This window comes from Hypanus sabinus, chromosome 11 (genome assembly GCF_030144855.1).
Source record: "Hypanus sabinus isolate sHypSab1 chromosome 11, sHypSab1.hap1, whole genome shotgun sequence".
Lineage (NCBI taxonomy): Eukaryota > Metazoa > Chordata > Chondrichthyes > Myliobatiformes > Dasyatidae > Hypanus > Hypanus sabinus.
In genome coordinates, this window is record NC_082716.1 from 13,101,499 (window position 1) to 13,123,702 (window position 22,204).

At 43.5% G+C, this 22,204-nt stretch overlaps 1 protein-coding gene across 1 annotated transcript in view; it reads right to left on the reverse strand.

Annotated features, from left to right (window-relative positions):
• Positions 1-15,501: 15,501 nt before the first annotated feature.
• The window catches only part of ak5 (adenylate kinase 5), a 62,278-nt gene continuing 55,575 nt past the window's right edge, over positions 15,502-22,204 (reverse strand). The window contains exons 10-11 of the mRNA XM_059985218.1: positions 15,702-15,865; positions 15,502-15,564 (exon numbers count right to left, since the gene is read on the reverse strand). Coding sequence (XP_059841201.1) covers positions 15,502-15,564; positions 15,702-15,865 — 227 coding nt within the window. The remainder of the gene's footprint in view (positions 15,565-15,701; positions 15,866-22,204) is intronic.

Sequence of the window (22,204 nt, forward strand, 5' to 3'; positions counted from 1 at the left end):
CTTTAGGCCAAAAAATGGCCCCTTTTGTTTTTCTTCAGTGTCTAGCACTCTCTTCCGAGTCAGAACTGTCTTTCCAGAAGCTTGAACTTAAGATGGTGCTCACAAAATACAGCGATGTTTTGTGGGCTGCTCTCAAAACTACTAGAAATTATACTAATGTTCTTTATCTATACTATGATCACTGCAATCTGCAGCCTGTAGTTTTCCTTTACAAGCCGTTTAAATGATCTACTGAAGAATAGTGAACTTGACTTTCAGTTACAGTATGTCGGTAAGTCTATTGGCAGCTTGGCCATTGCTGGCAGTGGACGCCGTGCCGGGGCCAGAGAGTGGAAAACAAACCAATATTCTTCATGCCAGATAAAATGTACTGGTTCTGATGTGTCGCATTTAACTAAAATTACTGTACTGATGTGTACAACAGGTCTGCAATGATATCAAATTGTATCATCTAATGTTACATGTTCTAGCAACTGTTTAGCTGCTGCCAAGCCAGCGTGAAACATTTCCTGTGAAAGCATCTCACTGCACTCAGCTTGTAAAAAAAAATCATTTGTTTCTTCTTTTGGCAGTGAAGAAAATCATTATATACCTTTTTATTATGGGTAGGGTTTACAGAATTGGGGGTGACAATGCATGGTGTGCGCCAAAAACATTTTTGCTCATACCATCTTGAACACGTGCGGCATAGGTTCATCCTCTTGTCTACTCCTCTGCACTCTCTCCAGTACAACTATTCCTTCCTATAGTGCAGTGACCAGAACTGCACAGAGTTGTCCAAATGCATTCGAACTAGTGACTTATAAAGTTCCAATACAACGCCTCAATTTTTCTGTATCCTGAGCTGTGAAAGCAAACATGTCAACTGTGTTCTTCACCATAATGCTGGAGGGAATCAGCAGGCCAGGCAGCATCTGTGAAAAAGAGTAAACAGTCCTGATGAAGGGTATTGGTCGAAACATTTACTATTTACTCTTTTCCTTAGATGCTGCCTGGCCTGCTTAGTTCCTCCAGCATTTTGTGTGTATTGCTGTGATTTCCAGCATTTGCAAATTTTCTGTTGTGTTCTTCACTGTGCTATGACCTATGTTATCTCCCTTTAGGGAATGATGCGCTCCACAGACCCTCTGTTCATCCACAGAATTCAGTGCCCTACCATTAATGGTGTTTATTCTACCCCTGTTCTACTTTACAAAATGCATCACCTCCTATTAGTTGAAATTAAATTTCATCTGCCAATGTGCCACTCAGCTTTCCATATGATCTATAGCATTCTTCGGAAACCTCACCTGTGGCTGGAACATCTGTCAGGGCCTCTGATATATTCTCCCTTAATTCTCATTGAAACCTAGGATCTCTTCCAACCCTGGGCGTTTAGCAACCTTTGGGTGTCCCATGATACAGAACAGTTCTCGATGATCCAATATCCCTTGCTGAACTGTCTTCCACACACTTCTCAGCAGGCTTATTTTCCACTGAGGTTGTGTGACACTAGAAGTAGAAGTGACAGGTTAAGGGTGGAAGGCAAGGAAAACCTGGGGAGAACCTCTTCACTTAAGGGGGTTGGGAACAAGCTGCCAGTAGAAGTGGTGGACACAGGTTTGATGGCAATATTGAAGAGAAGTTTGGATAGATAACATGATTGGGAGGGTTGCGAGTTGATGGGACTAGCCAGACTGGATGGGTTGAAGGGCCTTTTTTCTGTGCTTTTGATAGGCTTTTACAATAGGCCGATGGAGTCAGATTCTGAGTGTTGCTGGTCAGTAGTAATTATTTAGGCTTTCATTGTGTTGCGAAACCTTGCTTCGCCCAAATTACTATAGTAGCTGCACCTCAAAAGTATCCCAACTGGCTATAAAGTACTTTGGGTCTTGAGCACTCAGACAGCAGAAGCATCTTTTTATTTATATCACAGCTGTTTGTGGGAGCTTACTGTATGCAAATTGACTTGGAGTCAAAGAACACATTAGCACAGAAATAGGCTCTTCAGCTGTCTGTGTTGAACTGTTACTCTACCTAGTCACATCAACTTGCACCCAGACCATAGTTCTCCATACCACTGCCATCTATGTCCCTATCCAAACTTCTATTAAATGTTAAAATTGAACCCGCATCCACCACTCCTGCTAGCAGCTTGTTCCACACTTGCACCACCCTCTGATTGAAGAAGTTCCCTCTCGTGTTCCTCACATTTCCCTTTTCACCTGTAACTCATGACCTCTAGTTTTAGTCTAACCCAATCTCAGTGGACTGTGTATGTATGCATTTACCCTCTCCCTCCCACCCTATTTTATATAACTATCAAATAGAAACATAGAAAACCTACAGCGCAATACAGGTCCTTCAGCCCACAATGCAGTGGCAAACGTACTTATTTTGAAATTACCTAGGGTTACCCACAGTCTTCTGTCGAGCACCTCCATTCCGTCCGCCACAACAGACAGGATCTCCCGGTTGCCACCCACTTCAACTCTGCTCACATTCCCATTTGGATATGTCTGTACATGGCCTCCTCAACTGCCATGATGCCAAACTCAGGTTGGAGGAGCAACACCTCATATACCGTCTGGGTAGTCTCCAGCCCCTTGGCATGAACATCAATTTCTCCAACTTCCAGTAATTCCCTCCCTCTCCCTTCCCCCATCCCATTTTCACTCTGCCTCCTCTTCCAGCTGCCTACCACCTCCCTCATGATTCTGCCTCCCCTTACGTTCCTTCTTCACCTTTCCTGCCTATCCCCTCCCCCACCCTCTGATCTTTCCTCTGATTAGTTTTTCACCTGGCACCTACCAGTCTTCTCCTTCCCACCTTCTTTATGGGGCCCCTGCCCCCTCTCTCTTCTGTCCTGACGAAGGGTCTCGGCCCGAAACGTTGACTGCTCGTTTCCACGGATACTGCCCGACCTGCTGAGTTCCTCCAGCTTGTTTGTACGTGTTGTTTGGACCACAGCATCTGCAGTGTACTTTGTGTCCCCCATCTTTCATCTTCCCTCATTCTCCTGTGCTCCAGAAATGAAGTCCTAACCTAGTAAATCTTTCCCTATAAATTGGGTTCTTAACTCCTGGTAGTATCCTTGTAAGTTTTCTCTGTACTTTTTCAATCTTATTGATGCAGGCCCAGAGCCATAAAATGTTCTTCATATAACAAGCTATTTGATCCTGGAATCATTTTTATGAACCTCCTTTGAACCCTCTTCAGTTTTGGCACATCCTGTCTAAGGGGCCCAAAACTGCTCAAAATACTCCTAGGCCTTACCAGTGCTTTATCAAGTCTCAACATCTCAACATTTTAAGGAAGGGTAGTGGTTAGCATGACGCTGTTGCAGCTTAGGGCATTCCGCAGTTTGGGGATCAATTCCAGCTCCATCCGTGAAGGAGTTTGTACGTTCTCCCTGTGAACTGTGTGGTTTTCTCTTACATTCCAAAGACATTTAGTTAGTAGGTTAATTCGTCATTGTAAATTACCCTGTGATTAGGCTGGGGTTGAATAGATGGGTTGCTGGGCAGGGTCGTGCAGCTCAATGAGCCCGAAGAGCCCTATCCGTGTTGTATTGCAAAATAAATATAAATAAATAATCAAAATAAAATAGGAATAAAACTCCAAAGAATGGAACCCACAATATTCTTGTCCTGAGTTTTTGTTTGTCCAACACCTGAGGCTTTGTGAATTGCTTTGATAGCAAAATTAAAGCTGATTTGGTGGTGGTGATTTGTGAAAGTCACTATATATAAAATTGCTGTATTTCCTCCATTACAACTATAATTGAGGAAATACTTTGCTGGCTGCAAATACCTTTGAAACAACTTCAGTGGTGTTGTAATGTCCTTTTCTCCATCCATTAAAAATGAATTATTGAGACTCCCTGTCCATCGGCTGAGTTTTGACATTAATCGAGGCAGAATGATTCCTTGGTTTTACCTTCTTGCTGGAAATTGCACGCTATCAATTGGGCATTGTGATAAAGAAGGGATGGATTGCATTGATGCTGTGTACAGGTGCCTTGAGAAGTTAATAGACTTGACAAGTGTTCTAGGGATTCCATGATATGTTTACTTGTGCTTAACTTATCACAGCAGATTTGGGTAGATGGAGCTTATCAGCCTGGGAAGGCAGTCCATCTAAGAGAGGGCAAACTCTGATTTCAAACCTCCGCTGCCTTGCAGCCATACTCACTCATGGGAAATGCTTCGGGAGTAAACCCTGAGGACAAATCCGGAGCTGCAGTCCCTAAGGCAATCCGAGATTGCCTTCAACCTCGTTCTGGCAACTCCTGCGACGACACCGGTGCCAAGTTGTATCAGCCCTTGCCTTCCCTTGAACAACATCGGTGGCGTGGAGAGGGGAGACTTGCTACATGGGCAACTGCCAGTCTTCCATAAAAAGTTGCCTAGGCCTTATGCCCTGGAAACCATTCCAGGCGCAGATCCATAGTCTGGCAAGACTAATGGATGCCACCACTATCACAGCAGAAATGTGAAAAGATGGATGCTGAAAAGAGTCCAGAAAAATGTACCTTCTAATAGATCAGTACAGATTGAAACAAAATGAAATTTAATGAATTCAGAACTACAGTTAACTTTTTTGCAGAGCTTTTTAATCAGTGCAACTATATTTTGGATTAAGATTAAGGGCCAATTCTCAACACGTCTCTAGTCAATTTGAAAAACGCCACTGTGCAGCACACAGGAATACTTAACTGAGCAAACATCACAATGTGAATGCAAGCTGATATTGTAATTAGAAGGATTTTCTTCTACTTAGTACCAGTGGGCTGAATAGTCTCTTAAATCATTGCAACATTCTGTGACTTGAGGATCCTTGATGCCCAAAAATGTCCTGGGGCTCTTACTTGTCTCTGCACAGGAATCACATTGATTCAGCTGCTTTCCTGAATAAAGTTGATGGCCTTGCAGATCCGTTGAAAGACCTTGTCAGGAGTGTCTTCTGTGTTAATCTGTCAAAACACATGGTTCAAAAAATGTAAGTGCAGTGATGTGTTAAGAATGAGGGAAGGGGAACGCCTTTGGGTTGGATATAGTAGAAGACTTGTTTTTTCTTCAACTGAGGCTATTAAAATGCAAATCAAAAATCTGTTAAATACTCAACAGGACAGGCAGCATCTTTGGAGAGAGAAACACAGTAACATTTCTGAGCACAAGCTGCTGCATAACCTGCTGAGTGTTTGCAGCATTTTTAAAAATGATTATTTCAGTGTCCCAGGACTTGGATTAGTTTGTTTTCTACCTGTATAGTTTGTGGATCTTACTGAGAACAATATGGCAACCTTGATTCCTGCAACTGTGACTACACTTGGAAGTACCTGATTCATTACACATTAATGATTTGGATAAGGAGACCAAGTGTAATGTATCTAAGTTTACTTATAACACTAAATTGAAAATTGTGTAAAGGATGTGGAGAGTCTACAGAAAAATATAGATAGGTTAACTGAATGGGCAAACATGGCAGATGGAGTACAAAGTTGGAAAACGTGAGGCCACCCACTTTGGAAGGAAAAAACAATAAAATATCGGATTATTACTTAAATAGTGAAAGATTGTTGCATGCTGATGTGCAGAGGGACTTGGGAGTGCTTCTGCATGAATCGCAAAAGGTTGACTTGTGGTTGCAAATCAAGAAGACAAATGGAACATTGGACCATTGTTAGAGGGAGAGAATTTAAGAGTCGTAAGGTTATGAGAGGATTCTAATAGAAACATGTAATTATTGAAAGGATAGATATGACAGAGGAAGGAAAATAGTTTTCACTGGTGTGTGTAACTAGAGCTAAGGGACATAGTCTTAAGAATTGGGGGAGTAGATTTAGGATGGAGATGAGATACTGCTTTTCCCAGAGAGTAGTGAATCTCTGAAATTCTCTGCACAAGGAAGCAGTAGAGGCTACTTTAAATATATTTAAGACACAGGTAGATTTTTGCACAATAGGGGAATTAAGGATTATAGGGAAAAGATAGGTAGGTGGAGCAGATAGGTAGGTCAGATCAGCCATGATCTTATTGACTAGTGGAGCAAGCTTGACAAGCCAAATGGCCAATTCCTGCTCCCATTATATTCTCTTCTTCAGGGGATTCAGATTATCATTAGATGCTAAAGTTGTATTTTCTTTCTTTGTGCGTGGAACTGCTATTCTGTTTTGAACCCAAAGGTGGTGCTAGTGACAGCAAGGAAACAGTACGGAGAATGCAATGAAGAACTAGCCACAACAGGGACCAGGGACAGCCATCTATGTCATCCAAATCTTGGTTATTCTGCCACTACAAATTTTAAGGCTTCGATTTCACACTGGTTATTATTGCCTCACTGTTGGTGAGATATTGCTGTGCCAGCCTTTCTGTCATTACAGCAGGATCAACACTTCAGAAACAGCACTTGATGAGATTTAGTAAATCTTGGGATTTGTTCAAGACATTATACGTACTAAAAAGCAAGTCTTTCTAAACATCAGCAGACGCTGGAAATCCAGAGCAACACACATGAGCCTCTTACCTTTTCAGCTATATTCTTTATGTATTTTTTTTATCTAGATTTTTCCTTTTATTATGTATTGCCGTAAAAACAAATTTCACGACATGCCAGCGATATTAAACTTGATTCTGATTCAGAACAGACCTTATCCGACCACTGAGCTGCGTGTCCAGCAAGCCACCTATCTAACCCCAGCCTAATCATGGGGCAATTTACAGTGACCAATTAACCTGCTAAGCAGTCCATCGTCGGAACGTGGGAGGAAACCTATGCAGTCACTGGAAGAATGTACAAACTCTGTACAGACCGTCCTAGAATTGAACTCCGATTCCACTGCCCTGATGGTAACAGAGTCATACTAAATGCTATGCTACTGTGATGCCCTTCTCACTTCACCCTCCCTCCCCACCTTCCCCTGCACCCCATTTCATCTATCACCTGCCAGCTTGTAATCCTTCCCTCCCCCTCCCCCCTCACCTTGTTCTGGTTTCTAACCCTCCCATTTCTAATCCTGATGAAGATTCTCGGCCTGAAATATTGACTGCTTATTCCCCTACATAAGATTCTGCCTGACTGTCGGAGTTCTTCCACCAATTGGTGTGTGTTGCTCGTTCTAAGCATACCTTATGTATGAGCTGTTCCCTCTGGTACTTCTCAATGAGTGGCTGAGCTACCTTCTGGTCTGTCTCAAAGTCAAGGTGCTGCTCACTCCCATCGATGCGTTCACTTGTTTGGGCTGGTTTTAGTGGCTGCTGATCCCTCGGTGCTGTGGTGCAGTTCATATGGAGCACAAGGTTGGGCCGGGCTATCTGAGGAGAATAAATATTGGCAAACTTATTTCAAGAAGGAAGCAAGAAGCATAAGATTTCAGCAAAGAATCCTTCACAACCTCAGGCTGTCTGCAAGCACTTTTGAGCTTCTGGAATGCATTTGAAGGGTAGCCAATCTTGTAGCAGCCCCAGGGTAGAAATGTAATCATAATGATAGTGGAAGTATTTAAAAGTTGGCTAGAGCCTGGGCAGAACTCCCCTGCAGATTCAATCAATGCTGTCTGTCCTGAGAGAACAGCCAGATTCACCTTATCATCTGATATAAAAGGCTTCAGAGTGTAGCTCTCCCTCACTGCTGCCTGTGAAAGTGAAAACAAATATACGGCAGAAATAGAAACTGCATAAATACCAGGAAACCCAGCAGATCAGGCAGCATCTGTGCAAAGGGAAATAGTTAATGTTTCAGTTATTAGACCCTCCATTAAATTTGTTTGCAATTCTAACAAACAATCCAGGATCTGAAATATTTCTCTATCTCTATCTCACTCTCTCTATCTCTCTCTCACTCTACCCTCACTCTCTTTCTCACCCTCAATTTCTCTCTCATTCTCTCTCTCTCTCTCTTGCACCTCTCTATCTCTCTCTCCCTCTCCCCACCCCGCCGATGCTGCTTGACCTGCCAAGTATCAAGTTTCACTACAGTGGCAGAGAGGGGTAACCTGACAGGAGTTTATAAGGTTATTGGGGGCACAGATAAGTGTGAGGAATTACATTTTAAGAGGACAGCTGAGGGTAGGACATCCACAATCAACAGTAGGGCTTTAAAGAGTGTTATAAAACAGAGAGATCTGGGAGGATATGAACATAGTTCTCTGAATGTGGTGACACAGGTGGAGAGTGTGGTGAAGAACATAAGAAATAAGAAATAGGAGCAGGAATAGGCCATCTGGCCCATCAACCCTGCCCCACCATTCAATAAGAAGGCTTTAAGTTCACCAGTCTTTGTAAGTTAAGGAGCTGAGACTAGAAATGGTAATTTTACATTGTAGATGAACAAGATGTTGGGAAAAGTGCAGAGATTTAGGATGATGTTGCCAGGACTTGAGTAACTAGATTATATGGAGAGGCTGAGCAAGTTGGGATTGTTTTTCACTGGAGCACATTAGAAAGAGGGGTGACCTTAAGGAGGTGTATAAAATAACCAGTAACCATGTGGGTTTCCTCTGGGTGTGCTGATTTCTTCCCACTGTCCAAAGATGTACCAGTTAATTGGTCATTGTAAATTGTCCCGTGACTAGGCAAGTTAAGTCAGGTGTTGCTGGGCAGCTCAGCTCAATCTCAATAAATAAATAAATAAAATCACAATGGGAATCAAAAACTAGTGGGCATAGGCTTAAGATGAGATGGGAGAAATTAAATAGGAACCTGAGGGGCACCTTTTCCCCAGAGAGTTGTCCATCTATGGAATAAGCTGCCAGAGGAAGTGGTTGGGGCAACTACATTACCAACATTTGAAATGTTTATTTTAGTGGTTGGTGCAAAGTTTACAGTGCCAGTGAACCAGGTTCAATTCCGGTGTCCTGTAAGGAGTTTGTACTTTTTGTGAGTTTCCTCTAGGTGCTCCAGTTTTCTCCCAAATTCCAAAGGTGTACAGTTTAGTGTGAGTGAGTTGCGTGTACATCAGGTTGACGTCAGAAGCATGTTGCCACTTGTGGGCTGCCTCCAGCACATCCTTGGACAGTGTTGATTGTTGACACAAAAGGCCACATTTCACTGTATGCTTCGATGTTTTGATGTGCATGTGGTATTTAGACAGGTGTACGGATTGCTAAGGTTTAGTGGCACACGAGCCAAACACAGGCAAATGGGACTAACCTAGATGTGAATCATGATCGTCAGGATCAGATGGGCTGAAGTGTTTGGTTCCATGCCAAATGACTCTATCTCTAACTTGTCACTGAGTGTCTCCACCACCCACCCCTTCTGGTAAGAATGAGATAGTTATAACAACTCACCTTCCTCTCAAACTCATCTGCCTGCTCCACTCTCCAAGGGTAACCACTGATTATGAACCCTTTGGTGTCCGTACCAGAAATGATGGTGTCTTTGAGTATCTCCATACCAAGAGAAAGATAAAGGAAAAGAATCAGTTTTTATGATCACTGGAACAATAATTCACTATCTGCTGGTGAAAAGGTTTCTCTTCCCGTCACGGAGTATGAGGAGGCAGGATTCTTACAGTGTGGAGGGACTGAGCAGTCTTGGGCTCCAGAACTATAGATCATTCAAAGTTGTGGAGCAAGTTGATAGGGTTCATAAGAAGGCATATGCCTTTACTAGTTGGGGGACTGAGTTCGAGAGCTGCAAGGTAATGCTGTAGCTCTGTAAAATCCTGTAAGACCATACTTGGAATATTATGTTTCATTCTGGTTGCCTCATTATAGAACAGAAGTGGAAGCTTTTGAGAGTGTGCAGAAGAGATTTACCAAGATGAGACAATAGACAATAGGTGCAAGAGTAAGCCATTCAGCCTTTTGAGCCAGCACCACCATTCAATGAGATCATGGCTGATCATCCACAATCAGTATCCCGTTCCTGCCTCCTCCCCATATCCCTGGACTCCACTATCTTTAAGAGCTCTATCTATCTCTTTCTTGAAAGCATCCAGAGAATTGGCCTCCACTGCCTTCTGAGGCAGAGCATTCCATAGATCCACAACTCTCTGGGTGAAAAAGTTTTTCCTGATCTCCGTTTTAAATGGTCTACCCTTTATTCTTAAACTGTGGCCTCTGGTTCTGGACTCCCCCAACATCAGGAACATGTTTCCTGCCTCTAGCGTGTCCAATCCCTTAATAATTTTATGTTTCAATCAGATCTCTTCTCATCCTTCTAAATTCCAGTGTATACAAGCCCAGTCACTCCAATCTTTCAACATATGACAGTCCCGCCATCCCGGGAATCAACCTCATGAAGCTACGCTGCACTCCCTCAATAGCAAGAATGTCCTTCCTCAAATTTGGAGACCAAAACTGAACACAATACTCCAGGTGGGGTCTCACCAGGGCCCTGTACAGCTGCAGAAGGACCTCTTTGCTCCTATACTCAACTCCCCTTGTTATGAAGGCCAACATGCCATTAGCTTACTTCACTGCCTGCTGTACCTGCATGCTTACTTTCAGCAACTGAGTCATTAGAGAATGTATTATGGGGAACATTTGACCAAGTTCAGGATTTTCTTTTTGAAGCAAAGGAGGGTGAGAGGCGACATAATAGAGGTGCATAAGGTTATGAAAGGTGTATAAAGAGTGGACAGCCTGCACCCTTTTCTTGGGACAGCAATGGCCAATGTCAGAAGGTAACCTTTAAAGGTGAATGGAGGAAAATTAGGGAAGATATCAGAAGTACTGTAGGCTTTGTACAAAGAGTGTTGTTTTCCCTGAATGCACTGCTGGGGTTGGTAGATACTCCAGGGACAATTAATAGACTTTTAGATCAGCAGGTGGATGTAAGAAAAATGGAGGTTTGTGGGCTGTGTAGGAGGGAAGGGTTAGATTGATCCTGGAGTATAGAAAAGGTGCAGAGGAGATTTACAAGGATGTTGCCTGGATTGGGGAGCATGCCTTATGAAAACAGGTTGAGTAAACTCAGCCTTTTCTCCTTGGAGCGACGAAGGATGAGATGTGACCTGATAGAGGTGTATAAGATGATGAGAGGCATTGATTGTGTGGATAGCCAGAGGCCTTTTCCCAGGGCTGAAAGAGGACACAGGTTTAAGGTGCTGGAGAGTAGGTACAGAGGAGATGTCAGGGGTAATTTTTTTTACTCAGAGAGTGGTGAGTGTGTGGAAAGGGCTGCCGGCAATGGTGGTGGAAGCAGATACAATAGGGTCTTTTAAGAGACATTTGGATAGATACATGGAGCTTAGAAAAATAGAGGGACATGTTTGGCACAACATGCTACACCAAAGGGCCTGTTCTATGCTGTATTGTTCTATGTTCTATGTCCTAGCACCAACGCTCTTCAGTTCTTCTCTTGAATTTGACTCTGAGAGTGCTGCCAATTCATGATGTACGTCTTGTCACAGATGGCCAAATCTAGCCTCACTCTCAACCAGTATCCACTTGGGCATTTGATTCAGGAGTATGATTTATGCTCTCTCTCCTTTGGAAATGTCAAGACCAAATTTTGTTGTCTTTGTTGTCCTGTAGGACAAGGTCAATAGATACTTCACAGAAGATATGAGCTCAAAAAACACTGCCCAGGAGATATGATGTTAATAGATATCGCCCAGAAGTTACAGAATCCATAGGCTTCACCCACTGTGCTCATGACCTCTTTAAACAGTAAAAAGTTCTGTGCCCTTTGGTCCTAGACCCCCTCACAATAGGAAACATGTTCTCCACATCCATTCTATCTACGCCTTTCAATATTCGATGAGATTCCCCCCCTCCCCCGCCCCATTCTTCTAGACCAGGGGTCAGCAACCTTTACCACTGAAAGAGCCACTTGGACCCATTTCCCACAGAAAAGAAAACACTGGGAGCCACAAAACCCGTTTGACATTTAAAATGAAATAACACTGCATACAACGTTTTTTTTGCCTTTATGCTATGTATAAACAAACTATAATGTGTTGCATTTATGAAATTGATGAACTCCTGCAGAGAAAACAAAATTACATTTCTGCATGCAACAAAAACATTTTGAACTCCGAAAAAAAGACGTTGGGTTGAAGGTTACTTTTAAGTAAAATACTCAATGTCTATTTGAGTCCTTCTTGTATTTATGAAAAACGCCGAACTTAAATTTTCCACCAGCAGCAAACCAAAAATAATGTCAGCCAGCTGTCAACCTGAAAAATAAAAGGACTATTTCACTGAACAATGAAAAAATATGAATATACGTAAAATAATAGGCAATTAAAATATTTATCATACTTGGTTAATGGGATTTCTGCTCCTGAACCTCAGCGCACAGCATCTGCACATCAGGGCTGTATGACGTCACCTTCATCTTTACACAGGATCGCAAGCTGTCATCTGTGAGGTGTGCGCGATGTTTGTTTTTAATGAAGTTCATGTTGGAGAACACCTGCTCACATGCTCACATATGTGGATCCAAAGATCGACAGGACTCCAAGCGCATACTTTTTAATGGTTACATAAATGTCGGGGATAGCATTCCATGTTTCGAACACGTTTGTCCGGTTTTGGGAGGTTTTCAATATCACTCCATTTGTGATTCTGAGCAAGAACGGCCTTCTGACGGGCAACATCTTCAAGCTGTCAAGCGTCTAAACTTGGACACCCATATGTCTTTGTCGGCCAGTTCCATCTCAAGATCAGGTTTACTCACACCTGCCAATGCAGTCGTATTCAGTAGGGATGGATCGATGCTTAGGGGAGTGACCGGGAAGGATAATGTGTTTTTTTCCTCTCTGAACTCACAGAAGCGTTTCCCAAACGATGTTTGCATTGCAATGATTGCAGAATGTAAATACTCCGAATTTATCATGTCGTGACCTTGTTTGAACTCTTTAAAATTGGGGAAGTGAGACAAAGTGCCTTTCTGTAAATCTCTGGCAAGCACTGTCAACTTGCGCTCGAATGCCAAAACATCCTCCAACATGTGTAGGGCTGTACGTCCTTTCCCCTGAAGAGCTGTGTTCAGCGTGTTCAGGTGCGCTGTCATGTCTACCATGAAGTGTAGCTTTTCCAGCCACTCTGGCTGTTCCAGCTCAGGAAAGGTGAGCCCTTTGCCGCCCAGGGAAGTTTTCACTTCTTCCAGACATGCGACAAAGCGTTTCAGCACCTCCCCTCTGGACAGCCACCGGACTTTGTTGTGCAGCAGGAGATCAGAATATGCGCTTTCCAGCTCGTCCAGTAACAAACGGAATTGACGGTGATTTAAACTTTTTGCCATTATTTTATTGACAATCTGAATGACAACATCCATTACTTCTGTGCATTCCGGAGGAAATGTTTGAGCGCACAGTGCCTCTTGGTGGAAGATGCAGTGAAAAGTCAGCAGCTTTCTGTCCAGCGACTTCTGCAGTAAAGCCACAAATCCCTTGTGCGTTCCCGTCATATTTGGTGCCCCATCAGTAGCTACTGACACCAGATGGGTGGTCTTTATTCCTTTGGCTCTTAAACAACCCAAGACAGCCTAACAGATGTCCTCCCCCCCCGTGTTTGGTCTTTTAGAGGTATCAACTCAATCAGTTCTTCCTGTGGCCCGGCAGAGTTTACAGAACAGCGCTATTTGTTCAATATCACCTTTGTCTTTAGACTCGTCACAGGCAATCAAGTAGGCCACAGCTGAATTGATGTCTTTAATTTGCTGTCTTGTGATGTCTTCTGCCATTTTTATGGTTCTGTCTTTGACAGTCATTGCAGAGAGGGGCATATTCCTGATTTTCTGCACAATTTCACTCTTGTTTTTAAAGTCTGTGAATAGATGTTCTGAAATCTTAATGAAAGATTCTTTTATATATTCACCATCTGTAAACTGCTTCCCATGCCTGACTATTTCCTGAGCGGCAATATAACTAGCGTATGTCGTTGGTTTTCCAGACTTCATCCATTTCTTGAAATGATTTTTGCTCAGATCAACCTTCCGCATCAGTTCCGAAACGCAGTCAGTAAACTGCAGTCGAATAACTTTATTCGAACTAAACAGCCTTGCTTTTAAGCCTCCCTCAACCCGGCCCCCATGGGCGCAGATGCTGCAAAAGACACTTACTCACAAACCCCCGTAGGCTATCTCCCTTAGCCTGAACGCTGGCTAATTGTGAGTCGGTTCCAATGTGCCAGGAAATGGGTCGCCACAACGTCTTATTTAGATTGTACAAGATCACCATAATCTTCAAATTTAGAATTACATTTCAAAAACTAACAAACTAACATAAAATACATTTTAATTAAATACTGACCAATTATTTCCCAAAGCAACAGGGAGCCGCAGCACAGAGGTGAAAGAGCCGCGGGTTGCTGACCCCCGTTCTAGACTCTAGTCGGTACAGGCCCAGAGCCATCAAACTTTCCTCATACGTTAACCCTTTCAGTTCCAATATAATCTTGTGAACCTCCTCTGGACCCTCTCCAACGGAAGCACATTTTCTTAGATCATCATTAAAGCTGTGTCATATGATGTAGGCGATCATGATTTTTCTACAGCAGTGGTGTGCCATTGCCTTCCTCTTTACAAGTGACCCTGGCAGTTATCAATACTCTTCAGAGACTACCTGCCTGGTGCGAGTACACAGCCAGGACTCGTGATTTGCACCAGCTCTCGTACAACCATCCCCCACCTGCTCTCATGGCTTCATGTGACCCTGATTGAGGGGGGGGGGGTATTTACGTAGGTCTACACCTTGCCCAAGTGTGACCTGCAGGCTAGCGGAGGGAAGGAGTGACTTACACCTCCTTCAGTAGAGATGTATCTCCACCCCACCGCCAAATTTCTTAGATAGGGCCCAAAACTGCTCAAAATGCTCCAAATGGAGTCTGACCAATGCCTTATAAAGCCTCAGCAATACGCCTTATGCTAGTCCTCACCTCGCAAAATGAATGCTAACATTGCATTTGTTTTTGTGGCTATCTGGAGAAGACAAGTCTCAGAGTTGTATTTCGCATACGTACTCTGATAATAAAATGAATCTTTGAACATTTGAAACCCAGACCTGAAGCCCTAGGTTTGAATAATGGATGAACATCTGCCGTTAATTGGTACTTGGCGTATCTGCTGCCAACTTTCTGCATGAGAGTGCCTGGGTCACCCCGACCACCACTGTTCAGTAGTCTCACAGTCTGTTTCCAGAGTTATACAGTGGTGTCATCTTGAGCCCATTTATGCTGGAACAGCCTGAAGCAGAGATTTGCCATAATTTGCTACTCAGTCAATCCAGCTTGCACAGCCAATTTACACTCGATTTAGCCTTCTCAGCTTCGAGGCATCACTGAAGTTAGAACATGAATGCGCCACGAAATGTTCAAAAAGAAATATCACATTGTCATTTAACGGCAGATGTTCATCCATTACTCAAAGTTAGGGCTTCAGGTCTGACTTTCAAATGTTCAAAGATTCATTTTATTTTCAAAGTATGTATGCAGAATACGACTCAGATTTATCTTCTCCGGATAGCCATAAAATTCAGAAAAAAACATAGTAGTGGTAAGACATCAATCCCCCCCCACCCCAGCACAAAAAGAAATAATAAACGAAAGCTTGCAAATCCCAAACCCCCCTAACCCATCCCTTGCATAAAAACCAACAGATCACCCAAACCCCCAGCCCACCAATCGGCAACCTAAAGAGGCAAAATGAAATACAGTCCAATCAATAAGCCTCAGAACTTCAGTAACATCTCTGAGAGCATCAGAGTTGACCAGTGTTATTGACTGGGCTCGTATGGTGCGTTGTCCCAGGAGGATCAGGTGTACTTACCTGAGGCACCAGCTTCTCACACGTTTCAGTTTCCTTAGTCTCCCCTCTCCTCTCTGGCCCGAAACCCATCACATCCTGGGTGAGGTCCTCCATGGACAGGTAGGTGAAGCCATACTCTGCTGCTACTCTCTTGCACTGTGCTCGTCTCCCAGATACAGGACCACCTTGGCACAAGGACAAGAACACATGAGATGTCCCAACAAGAAGAAAGAACAAAAGAAAACTTACATTTGTACTAAGTACATTATTTCGTAAACTCAGGATTTGCCAAAAGATTAAAGATTAGTTTTACTTGTCATATGTGCATTGAAACATCACAACCTACAATGACTCACATGTTTGAGGCTGTGGGGGTGGGGGGGGGGCGGCCCACAAGAGTTGCCATGCTTCCAGCATTAACATAGCATGCCCACAAATTGCTAACCCTAACTTGTAAGTCTTTAGAATGTGGGAGGAAACCAGAGCACCCAGAAGGAACCCATGCGGTCACAGAAAGAACATTCAAACTCCTTACAGAGAGCAGTGGGAGCTGAACATGATCTTACAGCTGGTTCTGTAAAGCGTTATGTTAACCACTATGCTACAATGCCACCCTCTAAGGCATTTTACAGCAGAAAAACTCCTCCAAGTGTTAGCCACTCTGTAATGCAGACAAATTCTGCATAGCAAGTTCCCAAAAACAGCAGTGTGATGAATTGTGGGATAATCTCCACACTGATCTCAGACCATGAACAATGATTGTGGGCATCAGTGACCTGAGGGTCGTTAAGCCCAGTTGGGAACCCGGTCTAATAACTCATCAACTATAACAACGTGATGAATTGCTAGGTAATCTCTTCACCGATCTCAGACCATGACAAAGGGTTTTGGGCAACAGTGTAAATCCAGATTGGATCCTGGCCTAATGATTCATCAAAAGATGGCGCCTAAGTAGTGCTGCTCTCAATTCTGCACTGCAGTGTTGCGCAACAAAAATTAAACTAAAATATCACCAAAGCTAGGAACCTGAAATAAAAGCAAAGTGCTGGAATGCTCGACAGATTAGGCAGTGTCTGTGAAGAAGAGAACAAAGTTGATGTTTCATATCAATGTCCTTTAATCAGATAAGTGTGGTTGGAGTGAGAATCGAATCAACGATATACAGATTCCACAGGAGTCTGTGTTGGTTTTGATTCTTTTCACATTATATGTCGATGATTTGGATGATGGAATTGATGGCTTTGTTGCAAAGCTTGCAGATGATATGAAGACAGGTGGAGGGTCAAGTAGTTCTGAGGAAATAGAGAGGCTACATAAGACTTAGACAGATTAGGAGAATGGGCAATAAAGTGGCAGATGGAATACAGTATTGGGAAGTGTATGGTCATGCACTTTGGTAGAAGAAATTTAAGAGTTGATTATTTTCTAAATGAAGAGAAAATACAAAAACTGAGGTACAAAGGAAAGTGGGAGTCCTTATGTAGGATAAAGAAGGAAGGTGTACATGATGTTAGCATTCATTTCAAGAGGACTAAAATATAAAATCAAGGATATAACGTTGAGACTTATAAAGCACTGGTGAGGTCCCACTTGTTGTGAGTATTGCGAGCAGGTTTGGGCCTCTTATGTTAGAAAGGATGTGCTGAAACTGGAGAGGGTTCAAAAGAGGTTCACAAAATGATTCCAGGATGGAACGGCTTGTCATATGAAGATTGCTTAATGGCTCTGGGCCTGTATCATTGGAGTTCAGAAGAATGAGGGGTGACATTCAAACCTATTAAATGAGAAAGTGCATGATAGTGTGGATGTGGAGAGGATGTTTCCTATGATGGGAGAGTCCAAGACCAGAGGACACAGCCTCAGAACAGAGGGGCATCATTTTAGAATGGAGATGAGGAGGAATTTTTTTAGCCAGAGAGTGGTGAATCTGTGGAATTCTTTGCCACAGGCAGCTATGGAGGCTAAGTCTTTATGTATATTTAAGGCAGAGGTTGATAGATACTTAATTGGTCAGGGCAGAAGGGAAATAGGGAGGCAGTTAGATTGGAGCTGACAGGAAAATTGGATCAGTCTTGATCAAATGGTGGAACAGCCTCAACGGGCTTAATAGCCTAATTCTGCTCCTTTATCTTATGGCCTTATTGATTTGATAAAATGAGCCCGGCCCACAATTAGTTTAACAGGTTTGTTCCTCTAGGTATCATCGCTTGAGCGTTCCTCACCTCATTCCTCACACTCGATCGAGAGTCAGCTCACTTCAATGGCACACCACCCACACATCTGACTGCATCCCTACTGAGCATTGTGAGGATGACTGAGAGATCACCAGGGTCTCTCTTCCACCCATCAGAGTTATTTATCAGCAGTGCTGTGCATGCAGGGCCCTTAGTGTTGTCAGTGATCCCTCCCATCTCTCCTCAATCCCTTTGACCCCCCTCCCCATCCCACCATCAGGCAGGAGGTACCACAGCATAGGACAAGAACTGTTCAAACGGGAAACCACTTCTTCCACTTGGCTGTAATACAACTAAACTCCCTGCCAACATGAATGATACATCAGTAGCTTTATACTGTTCACTTTTTAACTTGTATATGCACCTCACTATTTGTTAATTTATTTGTGGTAATATTGCCTTCTGTGTTGTGCACCTTGGTCCAGAGCAGGGTATTCTAACCTTTTTCATGCCATGAACCAACAGCATTAAGCAAGGTGTCTGTGGACCCCAAGCTGGGAACCTTTGGTCCAAAGGAATGTTGTTTTGTTTGGCGGCATACATGTGTACAGTTGAATGACTATAAACTGAGCTTGAAACATTCAATTTATCTCATTATGGGCCTTGTAACTTAATGTCTACCTGCGCTACATTCTCTCACATTATATTCTGCATTCTGCTATTCCTTTATTTATAGCTAAATCTGAATCTATTATTGTAATTTATAGTACTTTTACTACAACATAGGATCAGAGTTAGGCCATTCGGCCCATTCAGTCTGCTCCACCATTCCATCATGGCCGATTTAGTTTTCCTCTCAACCCCTTTCTCCTGCCTTTCCCTGTAACCTTTGCCACCCATCCTAATCAAGAACTTATTAGTCTCTTCTTCAACTATACCCAATACCCAATGACTTAGCTTCCACAACCATCTGTAGCAGTGAATTCCATAGATTCAACACGCTCTGCCTGAAGAAATTCCTTCTTAGCTCTATTCTACAGGGATGTCCATTTATTCTGAGATTATGCCTGGTCCTCGACACCCCCACATCCTCTTCATGTCCACTCTATCCAGGCTTTTCAATATTTAATAGGTTTCAATGAGAATCTCCCCTCGTTCGTCTAAACTCCAGTGGGTACAGGCCTACAGCCATCAAAAGCTTCTTAAACCTTTCATTCCTGGGATAATTCTCGTGCGCCACCTTCAATGCCAGCCCATCCTTTCTTAGATGGAGGCCCAAAACTGCTCACAATTGGCAACTATGTTGCCCAGGCAGTGGATGACAGTGGTAAAAATTGATGGGACTGCTGGAAGTATAAAATGGCTGGCATTACTATAAATGGGTTCTTGACTCGATGGGCCAAGGGGCCTATTTCCAAGCTGTATTTCCCTCAGAATGTAGGACTCCACTGTTTATATGTCAACTAGCCCTAGATGGATGGGAGTGAGAGTAAATAGATCTCAATTTTGAATAACACACACAGAATCCCTGAAGAACTTTGCAGGTCAAGCAAAATCTATGGAGGGAAATAAAGAGTCAACGTTTCAGGCTGAGACCCTGCATCAGGACTGGAAGGGAAGGAGGCAGAAGCCAGAATAAGAAGGTGGGGGGAAGGAAATGAGTACAAGTTGGCAAGTGATAGGTGAACCAGTTGAGGGAGAAGGTAGGGGAGTAGTTGAGAGGGGGATAAAGTAAGAAGGTAGGGGAGGGGGGACAGATGGAAAAGATAAAGGGAAGAAGGAGGAATTTGATGGGAGAACAGAGTAGACCTTGGAAGAAAGGGAAAGGTGGGACACCAGAGGGAGATGATGGGAAGGGGAAGAGACGAGAAAGGGTGGGAGAGGAACAAGAATGTGGAATGGAAAAAGAGAGAAAGAAGGAGGTGGAGAAATTACTGGAAGTTGGAGAAATCAATGTTTATGTCATTAAGTTGGAGGGTACCCACACAAAATTTGAGGGGTTGCTCCTCCAATCTGAGTTTAACCTTATTGTGGTAGTAAAGGAGGCCATGGACCAATATGTTGGAGTGGGACTGGGAAGTCAAATTGAAATGGGTGACAATGAGGAAATAACACCTTTTGTAGTAGATATAGCAAAGTCGTCCCCCAGTCTATGTTGGGTCTCACTGACATAGAGGAGGCTTCAATCTTTCCTATATGTCTATGAGGATGTGTGTACTTAATACACAAATAGAAGTTAGGGTGGTAGGGTGGAGATCCATCTCTACCAAAGGAGGTGTAAGGTGCTCCTTCCCTCCGCTAGCCTGCAGGTCACCGTTGAGCAAGGTGTAGCACCTGCTTAGCCTCCAATCAGGGTCACGTGAAGCCATGGGTGCAGGTGGTATGAACAGCTAGTACATATCACAAGTCCTGGTTACGTGACCATTGACACCAGGCAGACAACCTCTGAAGAGCATTGATAATGGCTGGGCTCATCCATCTTGTAAAGATGGGTGTAGGCCTCCGTTAGTCTCGACAGACCATGGACTTGCGCCTTGAAAAGTTTCCAGGCAAGCCTGGGCAAGGTTTTTTTTATGGAAGACTGGCAGTTGCCCAAGCTGCAAGTCTCCCCTCTCCACACCACCGATGTTGTCCAAGGAAAGGGCATGAGGACCCATACAGCTTGGCACTGGTGTTGTCACAGAGCAATGTGTGGTTAAGTGCCTTGCTCAAGGACTCACACGCAGCCTCAGTCAAGGCCCGAACTAGTGACCTTCAGATCACTAGATGTACGCCTTAACCACCTGGCCACGCGCCAACACCTTGTAAAAACACTGCCCAGAAGAAAGCAATGCAAATCACTTCTGCAGAAAAATTAGCCAAGAACAATCATGGTCGTGAGAAAGACCATGATCCCCAATGTCATATGACATGGCACACAATGATCATGATGAGAAATGACCACCCAAGAACTGCAGCAGATACAGGGGTTTCACGTAACCATTTAGCTAGCATCTTCCTATGAGTTGAAGCATTTCCTGAAGAAATGCCAAATTGCTTTTAAAATTTATGAAAGGAATACAGGTCAACAAATTAAATATATGCAATCAATGCATGTACTGTAATCTCATTCATCAAGACTTAACTAGAAGTCTGCTTGGTCGCTGGCCTTTGTGTGAACAACAACTAAACGAGATCACCTTGGACATAAAATGATAAAATGATGGATGTTCGCTGCTGTCTGTGCTCCCACTGATGTAGTCAGGCGTCAGTGCCTTGGGATGAAAACGATGGCATGTGAGATGTGTATTTGTGAATTTCTGTCTTCATACTGATGGCATGGTAAGAGGGTGTGATAGAGGTTCAGCTTAGTGAGTGGAGGATGAATCCGGTGGAATATTATGTACCAGGGCAGAAAATGTATGAACTCTTAAGCAGTATTCTCCTTTTCATCACCTTTTTCCCTTGGAGCAACGGAGGATGAGAGGTGACCTAATGGAGGTGTATAAGATGATGAGAGGCATTGATCGTGTACATAGCCAGAGGCTTTTTCCCAGGGCTGAAATGGCTAACATGAGCGGGCATAGTTTTAAGGTGCTTGGAAGTAGGTACGGGGGGATGTCAGAGCTAAGTTTTTCACACAGAGAGTGGGAGGTGCATGGAATGCGCTGCCAACAAAGGTGGTAGAAGTGGATACAATAGGGTCTTTTAAGAGATTTTTAAATGGGTACATGGAGCTTAGAAAAATAGAGGGTTATGTGATAGGGAAATCCTAGGCAGTTTCTAGAGTAGGTTACATGGTCGGCACAATGTTGTGGGCCGAAGGGCCTGTAATGTGCTGTAGATTTCTATGTTCTATGTTCTCTCTCTCTCTCTCACACACACACACACACACACACACACACACACACACACACACACACACACACACACACACACACACACACACACACACACACACACACACACACACACACAGCCACAGGAATTCAGCACATCAGGCAGCAAATCATAAACAAAACTTCAGCGATTCATGTTGGTTGGTTGTTCACGCAAAGAGGTTCTGCAGATGCTGGAATCCAGAGCAGCACACACAGAATGGAGGAGAAACTCATCCGGTCAGGCAGTGTCTATGGAGATGAATAAACAGTTGATGTTTTGGGCCAAGACCCTTCAGCAGGACCCATTTTGCCTTTCAGCCCAACTGGTGGATGATGACCAAGGTGATGACCCAGCAAGTCTCATTTGTCAGCACTTTGCCCATAACCTTCTAAACCTTTCAAATTCATAAACTGTACTTAAATGTTGTTACTGTAGGAGCCTCAGTCACTTCTTTGGGCAGCTTGTTCCACACAGATGCCACCCTTTGTG